Source organism: Vicia villosa, linkage group LG4, assembly GCF_029867415.1.
Source record: "Vicia villosa cultivar HV-30 ecotype Madison, WI linkage group LG4, Vvil1.0, whole genome shotgun sequence".
Taxonomy (NCBI): Eukaryota; Viridiplantae; Streptophyta; class Magnoliopsida; order Fabales; family Fabaceae; genus Vicia; species Vicia villosa.
This window is the reverse complement of record NC_081183.1, coordinates 43,939,324-43,954,526: the sequence shown is the minus strand read 5'-3', so window position 1 is coordinate 43,954,526 and position 15,203 is coordinate 43,939,324. Positions and strand designations below refer to the sequence as shown.

At 37.7% G+C, this 15,203-nt stretch overlaps 1 protein-coding gene across 1 annotated transcript; it reads left to right on the top strand.

Moving 5' to 3' along the window:
* The first annotated feature begins 253 nt into the window (after window positions 1-253).
* On the top strand, window positions 254-1,102 carry LOC131597137 (uncharacterized). The gene is made up of 4 exons (XM_058869849.1): window positions 254-391; window positions 472-739; window positions 828-917; window positions 1,001-1,102. Exons 1-4 carry the CDS (start codon window positions 254-256, stop codon window positions 1,051-1,053), a joined length of 549 nt encoding a protein of 182 aa, XP_058725832.1. The 3' UTR covers window positions 1,054-1,102.
* The last annotated feature ends 14,101 nt before the right edge of the window (window positions 1,103-15,203 follow it).

The window sequence follows — 15,203 nt, the reverse complement described above, 5'->3', positions numbered from 1 at the left end:
TTCCATATTCCACCATTGATGTCTCACATAATTTGCATTAAGTTCGGTTTGTCCATGCATCTTCTATGCTCCATTATTATGTGTTACAAGCAGAACTTAATGAGGACTTTATATGCTTCTTTCCATTCAGCTTCACCATCGGTTATGGTTATGTAATAAAGAGTGGAATGAATAGTTTGTAACTCCTGCATGGTTTTGTTATTTATAGTATTGGTTGGCTACACTTTTCTCCAGTATCATACCAGTGTTCATTATGGCAAGACCATTAGCAAAAATATGTGACATCAATGACAGCAAAGAACTTTGGAAAGTTGATGTTCGTGTGCACCACAAATGGACAGTTGTTTCGAACAAGAGGGAGCATTTTGAGATGATTTTTGTTGATGTATCGGTAATGAATTGAATTGTTTGGTTGTTTTTTCATATATTGTTTTTGGTTTGTTGTGTGTTTGATTTTAATGTTTTTTCCAGGGTGGTGACATACATGTTGTTGTTCCTGCACCGCATGTATCTCTTTTTTCTGAAAAGACGGTCTTGGATCATAGTTACACTGTTTCCAATTTTAAGGTTCAGGCTAATGTTGCGGCTTTCAGACCTTCGTCTCATAAGTTTATGTTGAAGTTTACTGCTGGCACTACGGTTACGGATGATAACAACGCTAAAATACCTCCAAAGCCGTTGGTGTTTACTAAATTTACTAATATAGTAAACGGCAACTTTAACAAGGATGTGCTAATAGGTAGAATATTTTATCTCTATTCTGTTTTACTGGATTTGTTTTTTATGTGTTGTTTCATTTTAAGGTTTTTTGGCTGTATGTGTTTTAGATGTCATTGGTATGGTGGAAAGTATTGGGTATTCACAGACCACAACAGGTGCCCGGAAGCAGCAGATTAACATGATGCTGCGTGACGGGGGTTTGTATTCATATTTATTGTGTAATTTGTCGAACATATCTTATGTGACTATGTAGATGACATGGTTTGTATTATTTCTTCAGTGAGAATACTATCAATTGCACGCTTTGGGAATCCTATGCTGAACAATTCATGAAGTTCAAGCAGGAGCGCGGAGATGATTCAGGTCCTATATTTGTCATGATTCAATATGCTAAAGTCAAGGAACATGGTTAGTAATTGATGATGTGTGGTGTTAGAATTCCTTGTATTTTGATACAGATGGTTGTCGCACGCTCGCGAAAATGAACAGAGTCGCCACCAATATATTTATCCCATAAGGGAAAGGAATATCAGAAAACCTGGAATAAGGAAAGGATAAGAAAAAGGTCTTTCGACCAGAGATCAAGGTACGGAAGTCGGTTACGCGAGGGGAAGGTACTAGCACCCCTCACGCCCATCGTACTCGATGGTATCCACCTATGTTTGTTCTATTCTAAGGGTGTATAAATCTAAAGCTTAATGCTAAGGGAATGCATGCAAAGGAAAGAAAAAGAAACACGGGGAAAATAAGGTTTATAAATAATTGTGCTCGCTTAGGCCCCGCGACCCAATGCCTACGTATCCTTTTCAGGAATCAGAGCGCCGTAGTTCGGCTCTTTAGTTTTTGTTTGTTTTTGTGTTTTTTAGTTGAACAGTTACATTCGCACTCCGCTGCTCGACCTCTGGAGTCTTAAGCTGGGAATGGAGCGGAAATAACGTGTCCGATTAGGAGAAAGAATGCCCTGAAGGCAAGAGAAAGAATGCCTCGGAGGCAAGAGAGAGAAGAGATAAAATTGGTTTGTATTTTTTAGGTGTAATTCCATGATGGACGAAAACCCACTACAAGGCTTCGCATCGCTTCCTTACTTTGTTTAGGTCTGAGCCTTTATTAGATATTTTGAAATGTTTTTGGTTGGGTGTCTTTTAAGGGAAATTAATTTGTGACTTGAATCATGCCTTAAAAAAAGAGTTTTTTTTTTTTTTTACTATTTAGAGAATGCACATCGAGGCCTACGCCACAATCGTTTCTCTAAATGAAATACAGTTTTTTGAATAATTAGAGAATGCACATCGAGGCCTACGCCACAATCGTTTCTCAAAATAACGGTTAAGAAATACACCAAGGCCTACGCCTCAATCATTTCTCTTCCGCTAAGTGGGAAAGAACATACATCGGGGCCTACGCCCCAATCATTTCTTTCACACTAAAGAAAAGGCATAAGCATGATTCGCGTCGTCCTTTATTAATGTTTTAAAGTTGAAAAGAAAAAGGAGAAGAAAACTAGCCTAAAATGAATAACTAGCTTAATGTTATGATTATACCTAAGTGTTAGGATTTAAGGGAAAACTAGCCTAAAGGTTATGAATTATAGGTCCTAAACCTAAAGGAAACAAACAAGTAGAATTGCAAGTAAAAATCACAAGTAAACAATGGTACAAAATTAGTACACAAATTGACTAAAATAATGACTTGAAAATATAGCACCAAACATGAAAATGAATGATTCAAAATATAGTGTGAAATTGAATTAAGATACTATTTATTTTTATGATTTTTATATGACAAAAGCAAGAAATCTAATCAAGCAAAAGAATTAAAATACAAGCCTACACTAATATTTTTGTGATCATTTTTATATGTCAAAATTTGTATTTAAAGTCTAAAAATGATAGGAAACATATAGGAAGAAAATTAGCATTTTTATCATCTAAAAAAAATCTAATCAAAATCTAAAATAATAATGGAAACAGGGGGGTGTGAATTGAATACATGGGTGCAAATAGTTAACTGGGCGCAGGGCCCATGGAGAAAAGCCCAAGGTGATGTTTTTTGTTCAGTTTCTTGATGCCAAAACGTGTGCAACGTGGGCCACATGGGGGTGCAAATTGCAATTCGATGGCCCAAAGCACTGTTTGATTCAGATTTTAAATGTCCAATTTTAATTATCAACTATAATGAATCAATTAACTACATTAAAACCTTATGTTATTTCTCTAATTATATCCATTACTCATATTAAACTCATATTAACTAAACTTTATACCAATTAATCCTCAATCTAAACTTAGGTTAATTAATATATTCAAATTCAAAAAAGGGGAAATTGAAAAGAATTTAGGGTTACCTGGTGTGTGACGTTCCCAATTCACGTTCTCAGACTCTCGCCTCTCTCTGAAAATGGCGATGGCGGTGATCGGAAACTCCCTCTCCTCCAAGCACTCAATGAACTCCGCGGCGGCGCAGACTCCTTTCTCCGAACCAACTCGACTCAGTCTCAAATCTTTCCTCTCGCTCTTTGCACCTCCGATTGGAAGATGAAGGTGCGTGGGGATGACGATGTTGATGACGAACCGATGGAGGTGATTGCAACTCTGATACGTATTGAAGATTGGTAAGACTTTGCACCGGTGCGAAAACTGATGGTGATTGATGATATCGATCGGAGACTATCGGCTAATCCTCTGATTCTTCTTGTTTCTTCTTTTATCTTCTTTGCAGAAATGGAGGCATAGAGAGGTTACAGAGGTTTGCGGTGAAGAAGGATGATGAAGCTTGTGAGCCCGGAGAAGAGTGAAGTCCTGAGATTGAAGGACGCCATGAAGATGAATTGCAGAGAGAGAGATTGATGAAGATGATTCAAGGTGAAGGTGATGGTTCAGAAGATGGAGAATGAATCGAGATGGTGATGAAGTGAAGAGAACTTGAAGATTGGAGGGAATTGATGGTTGATGAAGATGGGGAAAGATGTGGAGATGAATGAATCGAAAAGTGGAGGAGAATGAAAGTGAAGAGAATGGAGAGATGAAGAATCGAAAAAGGTTGAGTGAAGATGGAAGTGGTGTCGAGAGAGAGTCTGATGATTGAGAATGAAGGGTGAAGATTATGAATTGTGGAAGAGAGGAAGCTGAAGTGTGGTTGCTGGTTTTTATAGCTAAAGGTGAAGAAGAGACTTCAATTGAAGTAAGTTCCCCTTCTCCTTTTTCCTGTTAATTCTGTTATGTGGAGTTTGTTAACAGTTTCTGTTAGTCAGTTATGTTGTTGAGAAGTTAGTTAGGTTAATAAGTTAGTTATAAACTGTTAGGGTTAGTTGTAGGTATGAAACTGACTTTGGAAGTTAGTTAAGGTTGGTAATTCTGTTTGTAGGTAACTGAATCAGTTAGAAGTTATGAAATTGTTTTGGTGGTTACAAAGTGGTTAGATTAGTTAGAAGTGAAACAGTTATAAAATGGTAACAAGGGGTGGTTAGTGGTTAGAAGTTTGTTAACTCTGTTATAGGTTAAGTTGGTTTACATGGTGGGCTGAAACTGTTAGAAATGTAGTGATAGGATTTTGAAAACTATATGTTGTATGCTAGGTCCAAAAATGAGGCTTATGTATGTGTTAATGGATAGCTGGATATGTCATGCTGTTTGTGATGATTAAACTGAATTGTAAATGAGTGTTGGGTCAGTTTTGGACTGTTGATGTTGATTCTGTTTTTTTGAATCTCTGCTGCCTGAGGTTGTTTGAAATCCTTTAAGAATACATACTGTAATGAGCTGTTAGAAATAATACTTGTGTTGAACTGCCCAAACTTCTTTGAACAGATTTCCATGCTTGCTTTTGGTACTGATTGTTTGATAACTTGTGTACAGGTGAAACTCTGGTTTTGGTGTGTGGCAGTTTGGCAAAGGAGTAGGCTTGGACTTCAGTTCATCATGGAGATTGAATCAAGGTGGAGAGAAGATTGTAGCATGAAGTTTAGGAATTCTATTTTCGTGTACTTCTTGTAATACATCTCTAGAATAAGACTTAAGCACAAGCTCATGTAATCTTCTTGTAATGAATCTTTAGATTCAATGATAAGACCAACTTTCCCAATAATTATTCTCTTTTTCCTTTGTATGATATTTTTTGTAGAATTTTGACTTGATTTTAATGATGTTTCTTGATGGGAATATGTATAATCTTTGTGGTAGAGACTTGAATGGTCTTCTTGAATGATCTTTTTGTATAGCCTTTGGTAGTGACATTAGAAGGAATTGGAACTGATTGTGATAAATATGTATTGAATCATTGTTGGCCTCCTTCTTTCTTTACATGATGAAATGAAGTTTCCCTCCACTTGTACTTTATGAATGAAATTGAGGCTTGTATGAACGGTAATGCCGACTTTCATAAGCTTGTAATAAACCTTAAAAGAAACTTATGATAAATCATGATAGTCATTTGAATGAGCTTTGCAAATGGAATTCATCTTAAACATTGAATATAGTTGAAACTTGAACTTTGAATGAATTATTTTCAAGTTATCGTTTGGATCCAAATGACACTCATATTCAAGTTAATCCAGTACCTCAAACGATAATAAAAATCCATTTGAACCAAGCCAGAAGATATGATAAGGATCAATTGAAATAAGCCTTAAATGATGATGGAAACCCTAATCCATAAGAGCCAAGGCGCTCCAAAATTGTGTTCTCTTTACTTGCAATCCATAAAACTTTCTGAATCCCATTTCAAAGCACATAGGAGAACTAGATGAATCAGTCTCTATTGGGTGTATGCACCCCAAAAATCACAGTGAAACCTTAATAATTTAAGATCTCTGATTCCAATGCTAATGGTTGTTTAATGATGCATGATTTTATTGATGACCTAAGATGTAAATGAATGAGATATGTAAGCCAATTAAGAATAATTAGATGGGCAAATTTTGGGGTGCAACAGCTGCCCCTATTTAATCATCTTAAACCTGAGGGAGAGATTGGCATTAGCCTTTCGAGCACTCAAGGTAGAAGAAGATTAAATATCAAGAGAACCTGAAAATTTGCCTGAAGAAAGATGAGATAGGATCCACTGGGGAAGAAATGGTGTCAACTCCACTGAGAAAGATTGTATCAATTCTGGACTGATCAACTTAACTCTGGGTTAAAAATGAAATGAACATCAACTCTGGGTTGAAAAACGAAAAGTGGGTCAACTCTGGGTCGAAGAATAAAGGGAAGTCAACTCGGGGTTGGATAAGAGGTGAACATCAATTCTGGATTGAAAAAGGAAAGGGAAATCAGTATTAGTGGGACGAGATATGGGTATCAACTCTGGGTTGAAGAACAGAAAAAGAAAATCAACTATGGGTTGAAGACAACGGGTAGACATCAACTCTAGGTTGAGATGGGGTAGTTCAACTCTGGGTCGAACGAGGAATTAGGTAATGACTATGGATGGAAAGAGGAAAGATGAACAATTAGAAATAACCGTCAACTCTGGGTTGAGTGGGAAAGACAAGAGATAATCGTCAACTCTGGGTTGAGCGGGAAAGACAAAAGATAACCGTCAACTCTGGGTTGAGCGGGAAAGACAAAAGATAATCGTCAACTCTGGGTTGAATGGGATGTTACCGTAAACTCTGGGTTGAATGGGAAAGAGATCAACTCTAGGTTGAATAAAAGATAACCGTCCACTCTGGGTTGAGTGGGAAAAGGATAAAAGATGACCGTCAACTCTGGGTTGAGTGGGAAAAGGAAGAGAAGTCAATTCTGGATTGAACAAAGGATGACCGTCAACCCTGGGTCGAGTGGGAAAGAGAAAAGATAACCGTCAACTCTGGGTTGAGTGGGAAAGGACAAAAGATAACCGTCAACTCTGGGTTGAGTGGGAGAGGACAAAAGATAACCGTCAACTCTGGGTTGAGTGGGAAAAGGAAGAAAAGTCAATTATGGGTTTAACAAAGGATAACCGTCAACTCTGGGTTGAGTGGGAAAAGGATAATCAATTCTGGATTGAACAAAGGATAACCGTCAACTCTGGGTTGAGTGGGAAGAACAAAAGGTAATCGTCAACTCTGGGTTGAGTGGGAAAGGACAAAAGATAACCGTCAACTCTGGGTTGAGTGGGAAAAGGATAATCAATTCTGGATTGAACAACGGATAACCGTCAACTCTGGGTTGAGTGGGAAAGTGAAAGGATCAACTCTGGGTTGAATAAGAGGTAACCGTCAACTCTGGGTTGAATAAAGGGTAACCGTCAACTCTGGGTTGAGTGGGAAAAGACAAGCAATAACCGTCAACTCTGGGTTAAGTGGGAAAAGGTAAGCAATGACCGTCAACTCTGGGTTGAGTGGGAAAAGGAAAGTGATAACTGTCAACTCTGGGTTGAGTGGGAAGGCAAAGAGATAACCGTCAACTCTGGGTTGAGTGAGAAAGAGATATAATCAATTCTGGATTGAACAAAAGATAACCGTCAACTCTGGGTTGAGTGGGAAAGAAAAGAGATAACCGTCAACTCTGGGTTGAGTGAGAAGAGACAAGTGATGGCCGTCAACTCTGGGTTGAGTGGGAAAAGAAGAAATCAATTCTGGATTGAATAAAGGATAACCGTCAACTCTGGGTTGAGTGGGAAAGGATTCTTAACTCGGGGTTAAAAGACGAAAGGAAAGTCAACTCTGGGTTGAACAAAAAAACATCAACTCTGGATTGAAGAAAGATGAACATGCTTGACTTGGGGAGATGACACCACAATGGTAACTGTGAGTGATCCAGTGGAATATCAATTGAATACTTTGTAGGGACCTCATCTGATGAGTAACTTGGCTTATGCTTCACATGCAAATGTTTGATTTATTTTATGCACTTCTGGAGATGCGATGCAATGAATGCTATATGCAGTGTACTGATTGATCTGTCAGGGTTTCTGCTTTGTATGGAATAGATTGGATGGAGTTCAGAAACTCTTCTTGAGAATCAAGGTGGGGTGGATGCCCCTGATTTGTTGATGATTGGATCATACGGGAGAAATGATAATGAAAATGCAATGATATGTATGATGTATGTATGATTATGAATGGAATGATTGTTTCCGGGATACAAGGAGTGAATGGAGTGTGTCCTTGCGGAAAAGTCATTGCTTGTGAAATTGTTGGTGAAGGTGAGGTGTTTAGCTTGACTCCTCGACACTTGTCTTGATATCTGACACTTGATTTAAGATGAAGAGATGAATTATTACTAGCTTTCCCCAGCGTGTATGATCTCTTCAGATAGAACTTTGATAATGCTTGAATCATGGAGATTTGCAATGGCCTGCCCAAGTGTTGATCATGGAATGAATGCCCCAGATTGAAAGGAACTCTTCCACTTAATGGATTCTTTGGATATTTGCTCAGTGGATGACCAACCTTTGCCTTTGTAAGATTACTCGATGGAATTTCAATGTTGAACTTTCCTTGGTATCAAGTACTTAATTTCATGTTAGAGACAATTTTGTTTTGAAAGAGATAATGAGAATGCAATGCACATGTTAATCTCAAAAGAAAAGTTTTATTTGTCACAATGTTGTACTGATACTAACACAAGTGACAAGCAACATTAGGAGTCAGTTTGACATGATTTTACAGTTTGTATGCTTTCGGAATGAATCCTACTTCAATTAGGACTTTTGAGGGTTGTAACGTGGTCGGGTTCACGGTTTAAGAAGCAAAGGATAAAGGCTCAAGTTCTACTTAACCCACCCCTCTTCGTGATGTTCTCCAGTCCTATGTTCAGCTAGTTCGACACGAGTGTTCGCCTTTCAGGAAGGATTGTAATGGATGAGGATCCTTTGCAACTTTGATGGAGGTGGCAGCCACCCTTTGGTGCTTTCGTTGATGATCACGACAACTTGTCCCTTGGAGGATTTTTGTTCTTTCGCTTTGTCTTTTGCTTTCCCTAATTTTTTCCTGGACAAAAGTTTCTCTTGATTTTGGTTTTCGTTGTCCAGCGGGATATGCCCTAATTTTTGGCTAAGTCATTTGCTTCAAAGCTTTTCTTTTTCTTCTTTTGACTTAGCGGGCTATTGCTTCTTTCTTTTTTTCGATCATGATTCATAACTTTCATTTCATTCTTTTTTTTGTCTCGTTCGGGAACAAGTTGTATGACTTTTGGGATTGACTTGATGAAAAGGTTGTGACTGCCTTCTTCTTAGTGAATGAGAGACATCCATTGTGGATTGTGCTCTTTTTTTTTTGTTGTGGGAGATGGAATATGATTGATCCTTTGATGGAATACCTGAAAGTTGAGCGCTCGGTCGCACTAACTGAAGACTACCCTGCCCCTGGTTAAGATTGAGGGTTCTTGTATTTTTGAAAGGAAACTACTACTCCATAGGCTCAAAGGGGTTGACGAAGGTTTCACTCCCTTATAACTCCGGTGTTTAGGAATTGAAACAATGCCTGTACATCGTCAGCAGGATCTTTGTTCCAAAAGCATACAGTTAGTAGTGCATGTATTTTTTATTTTCATCATTCTCCTTTTTTAGTTGCTTAAGACAAATGAGTGAAGTATCAATGAACATAATGACAAGAATGAAATGATTTGAGAAAAACATGTATATTGCATTATTTTTATTTATTCAAACAGAATGAGTTTCTTACAATGAATAGTACTTGATAACAACAAAAGTAATACAATTGAAAGTACATGAGAAATCTATACAATGACAAGCTTGGTCTTATTTGGATGCAAATGAAATGTTCTCTAACAAACATAAAGTCTTTAGGCTACAATAGTGGAAGGTGCCCCTTTAGGAGGCATGGAGTTCTTTGATAGTAGCTTGATCTTATTTGTAATTCTCCATGATTCTTCTTTTGTGAGCTCTTGTCAGATATTGGTGTGGAGGAATCGTCTTGACTGATCTGATGGAGAGGAAGTGTGGTAAGAGTCTGGGTAACCATGGATGCATATGCATGAATGCAAAGTGTTAATGATGATGCAAATGTAGTAGGAATCAGGATCAAGGATCAAGACCTCTTGTGATAATAACTTCTCATGGTCAATAAGATATGGTCGAATCCTCCAGATTCAGAGGTTCGACGTTGCTCTCTTGATAAATAGCTTGTGCATAAGTCAATGATGGTCGAACCCTCCAGATTCAGAGGTTCGACGTTGATTCTGATAGATAACCTTTGCATAAGTCACATAAGGTCAAACCTCCAGATTCAGAGGTTGGACGTTGATTCTGATATATAACTGATGTAGAGCTTCTGTATAAGTCAAATGTTCCAGGATCGAAGGTTCGACGTCCTTTTGAGTACCAGGAGAACCAATAGTCACCAACAGAACATGTACCTGTACCTGTAAAGAATATGATTCCCTCCCCACTCACGGGTGTAGTCTAGGTCAGGGTAGGTCAATATGGCAACCAGCGTTATCAGTTCTCCTGAGATACCACCATTGTTGCATCTACATGCCAACAATGATACCCCATTTGAACCTCGACTGGGCGTGGGTCTCATGATCGCACTAGACAAGACCTGACATCTCATCGGCGTCATGACTATCCACTCTATCCTAGGTATCCTATGTGTCAACTCTGGCCTGGGTATTGGGCCTTTTACCTCATAGAAACAACCCACCCAACCTGCAAACAGAAAAAATATGTGGCCCCCACGGGGACCCATAATATAGTCCAGAATGCGAGAAAATAAACATGATATGCGAGCAATAAATAGTCATGATATGCAAGCATAAAATAAATGAAGCGAAGTATAAGCAATATATAAGCACACCCAAAAAACAGACAAACAAACAAAGGCTAGGATCGACTCGCTAAATACGGACCTGCAATAGGTCTAACGTCCCCAGTGAAGTCGCCAGCTGTCCCACGCTCGCGAAAATGTACAGAGTCTCCACCAATATATTTATCCCATAAGGGAAAGGAATATCAGAAAACTTGGAATAAGGAAAGGATAAGAAAAAGGTCTTTCGACCAGAGATCAAGGTACGGAAGTCGGTTACGCGAGGGGAAGGTACTAGCACCCCTCACGCCTATCGTACTCGATGGTATCCACCTATGTTTGTTCTATTCTAAGGGTGTATAAATCTAAAGCTTAATGCTAAGGGAATGCATGCAAAGGAAAGAAAAAGAAACACGGGGAAAATAAGGTTTATAAATAATTGTGCTCGCTTAGGCCCCGCGACCCAATGCCTACGTATCCTTTTCAGGAATCAGAGCGCCGTAGTTCGGCTCTTTAGTTTTTGTTTGTTTTTGTGTTTTTTAGTTGAACAGTTACATTCGCACTCCGCTGCTCGACCTCTGGAGTCTTAAGCTGGGAATGGAGCGGAAATAACGTGTCCGATTAGGAGAAAGAATGCCCTAAAGGCAAGAGAAAGAATGCCTCGGAGGCAAGAGAGAGAAGAGATAAAATTGGTTTGTATTTTTTAGGTGTAATTCCATGATGGACGAAAACCCACTCCAAGGCTTCGCATCGCTTCCTTACTTTGTTTAGGTCTGAGCCTTTATTAGATATTTTGAAATGTTTTTGGTTGGGTGTCTTTTAAGGGAAATTAATTTGTGACTTGAATCATGCCTTAAAAAAAGAGTTTTTTTTTTACTATTTAGAGAATGCACATCGAGGCCTACGCCACAATCGTTTCTCTAAATGAAATACAGTTTTTTGAATAATTAGAGAATGCACATTGAGGCCTACGCCACAATCGTTTCTCTAAATAACGGTTAAGAAATACACCAAGGCCTACGCCTCAATCATTTCTCTTCCGCTAAGTGGGAAAGAACATACATCGGGGCCTACGCCCCAATCATTTCTTTCACACTAAAGAAAAGGCATTAGCATGATTCGCGTCGTCCTTTATTAATGTTTTAAAGTTGAAAAGAAAAAGGAGAAGAAAACTAGCCTAAAATGAATAACTAGCTTAATGTTATGATTATACCTAAGTGTTAGGATTTAAGGGAAAACTAGCCTAAAGGTTATGAATTATAGGTCCTAAACCTAAAGGAAACAAACAAGTAGAATTGCAAGTAAAAATCACAAGTAAACAATGGTACAAAATTAGTACACAAATTGACTAAAATAATGACTTGAAAATATAGCACCAAACATGAAAATGAATGATTCAAAATATAGTGTGAAATTGAATTAAGATACTATTTATTTTTATGATTTTTATATGACAAAAGCAAGAAATCTAATCAAGCAAAAGAATTAAAATACAAGCCTACACTAATATTTTTGTGATCATTTTTATATGTCAAAATTTGTATTTAAAGTCTAAAAATGATAGGAAACATATAGGAAGAAAATTAGCATTTTTATCATCTAAAAAAAATCTAATCAAAATCTAAAATAATAATGGAAACAGGGGGGTGTGAATTGAATACATGGGTGCAAATAGTTAACTGGGCGCAGGGCCCATGGAGAAAAGCCCAAGGTGATGTTTTTTGTTCAGTTTCTTGATGCCAAAACGTGTGCAGCGTGGGCCACATGGGGGTGCAAATTGCAATTCGATGGCCCAAAGCACTGTTTGATTCAGATTTTAAATGTCCAATTTTAATTATCAACTATAATGAATCAATTAACTACATTAAAACCTTATGTTATTTCTCTAATTATATCCATTACTCATATTAAACTCATATTAACTAAACTTTATACCAATTAATCCTCAATCTAAACTTAGGTTAATTAATATATTCAAATTCAAAAAAGGGGAAATTGAAAAGAATTTAGGGTTACCTGGTGTGTGACGTTCCCAATTCACGTTCTCAGACTCTCGCCTCTCTCTGAAAATGGCGATGGCGGTGATCGGAAACTCCCTCTCCTCCAAGCACTCAATGAACTCCGCGGCGGCGCAGACTCCTTTCTCCGAACCAACTCGACTCAGTCTCAAATATTTCCTCTCGCTCTTTGCACCTCCGATTGGAAGATGAAGGTGCGTGGGGATGACGATGTTGATGACGAACCGATGGAGGTGATTGCAACTCTGATACATATTGAAGATTGGTAAGACTTTGCACCGGTGCGAAAACTGATGGTGATTGATGATATCGATCGGAGACTATCGGCTAATCCTCTGATTCTTCTTGTTTCTTCTTTTATCTTCTTTGCAGAAATGGAGGCATAGAGAGGTTACAGAGGTTTGCGGTGAAGAAGGATGATGAAGCTTGTGAGCCCGGAGAAGAGTGAAGTCCTGAGATTGAAGGTGGCCATGAAGATGAATTGCAGAGAGAGAGATTGATGAAGATGATTCAAGGTGAAGGTGATGGTTCAGAAGATGGAGAATGAATCGAGATGGTGATGAAGTGAAGAGAACTTGAAGATTGGAGGGAATTGATGGTTGATGAAGATGGGGAAAGATGTGGAGATGAATGAATCGAAAAGTGGAGGAGAATGAAAGTGAAGAGAATGGAGAGATGAAGAATCGAAAAAGGTTGAGTGAAGATGGAAGTGGTGTCGAGAGAGAGTCTGAAGATTGAGAATGAAGGGTGAAGATTATGAATTGTGGAAGAGAGGAAGCTGAAGTGTGGTTGCTGGTTTTTATAGCTGAAGGTGAAGAAGAGTCTTCAATTGAAGTAAGTTCCCCTTCTCCTTTTTTCTGTTAATTCTGTTATGTGGAGTTTGTTAACAGTTTCTGTTAGTCAGTTATGTTGTTGAGAAGTTAGTTAGGTTAATAAGTTAGTTATAAACTGTTAGGGTTAGTTGTAGGTATGAAACTGACTTTGGAAGTTAGTTAAGGTTGGTAATTCTGTTTGTAGGTAACTGAATCAGTTAGAAGTTATGAAACTGTTTTGGTGGTTACAAAGTGGTTAGATTAGTTAGAAGTGAAACAGTTATAAAATGGTAACAAGGGGTGGTTAGTGGTTAGAAGTTTGTTAACTCTGTTATAGGTTAAGTTGGTTTACATGGTGGGCTGAAACTGTTAGAAATGTAGTGATAGGATTTTGAAAACTATATGTTGTATGCTAGGTCCAAAAATGAGGCTTATGTATGTGTTAATGGATAGCTGGATATGTCATGCTGTTTGTGATAATTAAACTGAGTTGTAAATGAGTGTGCAGGGTCAGTTTTGGACTGTTGATGTTGATTCTATTTTTTTGAATCTCTGCTGCCTGAGGTTGTTTGAAATCCTTTAAGAATACATACTGTAATGAGCTGTTAGAAATAATACTTGTGTTGAACTGCCCAAACTTCTTTGAACAGATTTCCATGCTTGCTTTTGGTACTGATTGTTTGATAACTTGTGTACAGGTGAAACTCTGGTTTTGGTGTGTGGCAGTTTGGCAAAGGAGTAGGCTTGGACTTCAGTTCATCATGGAGATTGAATCAAGGTGGAGAGAAGATTGTAGCATGAAGTTTAGGAATTCTATTTTCGTGTACTTCTTGTAATACATCTCTAGAATAAGACTTAAGCACAAGCTCATGTAATCTTCTTGTAATGAATCTTTAGATTCAATGATAAGACCAACTTTCCCAATAATTATTCTCTTTTTCCTTTGTATGATATTTTTTGTAGAATTTTGACTTGATTTTAATGATGTTTCTTGATGGGAATATGTATAATCTTTGTGGTAGAGACTTGAATGGTCTTCTTGAATGATCTTTTTGTATAGCCTTTGGTAGTGACATTAGAAGGAATTGGAACTGATTGTGATAAATATGTATTGAATCATTGTTGGCCTCCTTCTTTCTTTACATGATGAAATGAAGTTTCCCTCCACTTGTACTTTATGAATGAAATTGAGGCTTGTATGAACGGTAATGCCGACTTTCATAAGCTTGTAATAAACCTTAAAAGAAACTTATGATAAATCATGATAGTCATTTGAATGAGCTTTGCAAATGGAATTCATCTTAAACATTGAATATAGTTGAAACTTGAACTTTGAATGAATTATTTTCAAGTTATCGTTTGGATCCAAATGACACTCATATTCAAGTTAATCCAGTACCTCAAACGATAATAAAAATCCATTTGAACCAAGCCAGAAGATATGATAAGGATCAATTGAAATAAGCCTTAAATGATGATGGAAACCCTAATCCATAAGAGCCAAGGCGCTCCAAAATTGTGTTCTCTTTACTTGCAATCCATAAAACTTTCTGAATCCCATTTCAAAGCACATAGGAGAACTAGATGAATCAGTCTCTATTGGGTGTATGCACCCCAAAAATCACAGTGAAACCTTAATAATTTAAGATCTCTGATTCCAATGCTAATGGTTGTTTAATGATGCATGATTTTATTGATGACCTAAGATGTAAATGAATGAGATATGTAAGCCAATTAAGAATAATTAGATGGGCAAATTTTGGGGTGCAACAATGGTTATGTAACATTCTATTTGAATAGGTAAGTTTCCACTGTCCGTGACAAACACGTTTAATGTTACCGTCCTTGGTCTGAATAGTGATTTGCTGCCGATGAAAGAGTTTATAGAAAGGTATGCTCCCTGGATTTGCTCTTGTGTGGTTTTAAATTTTATGCAATGTGATTGTTTCATTACTGTCTTCCTTT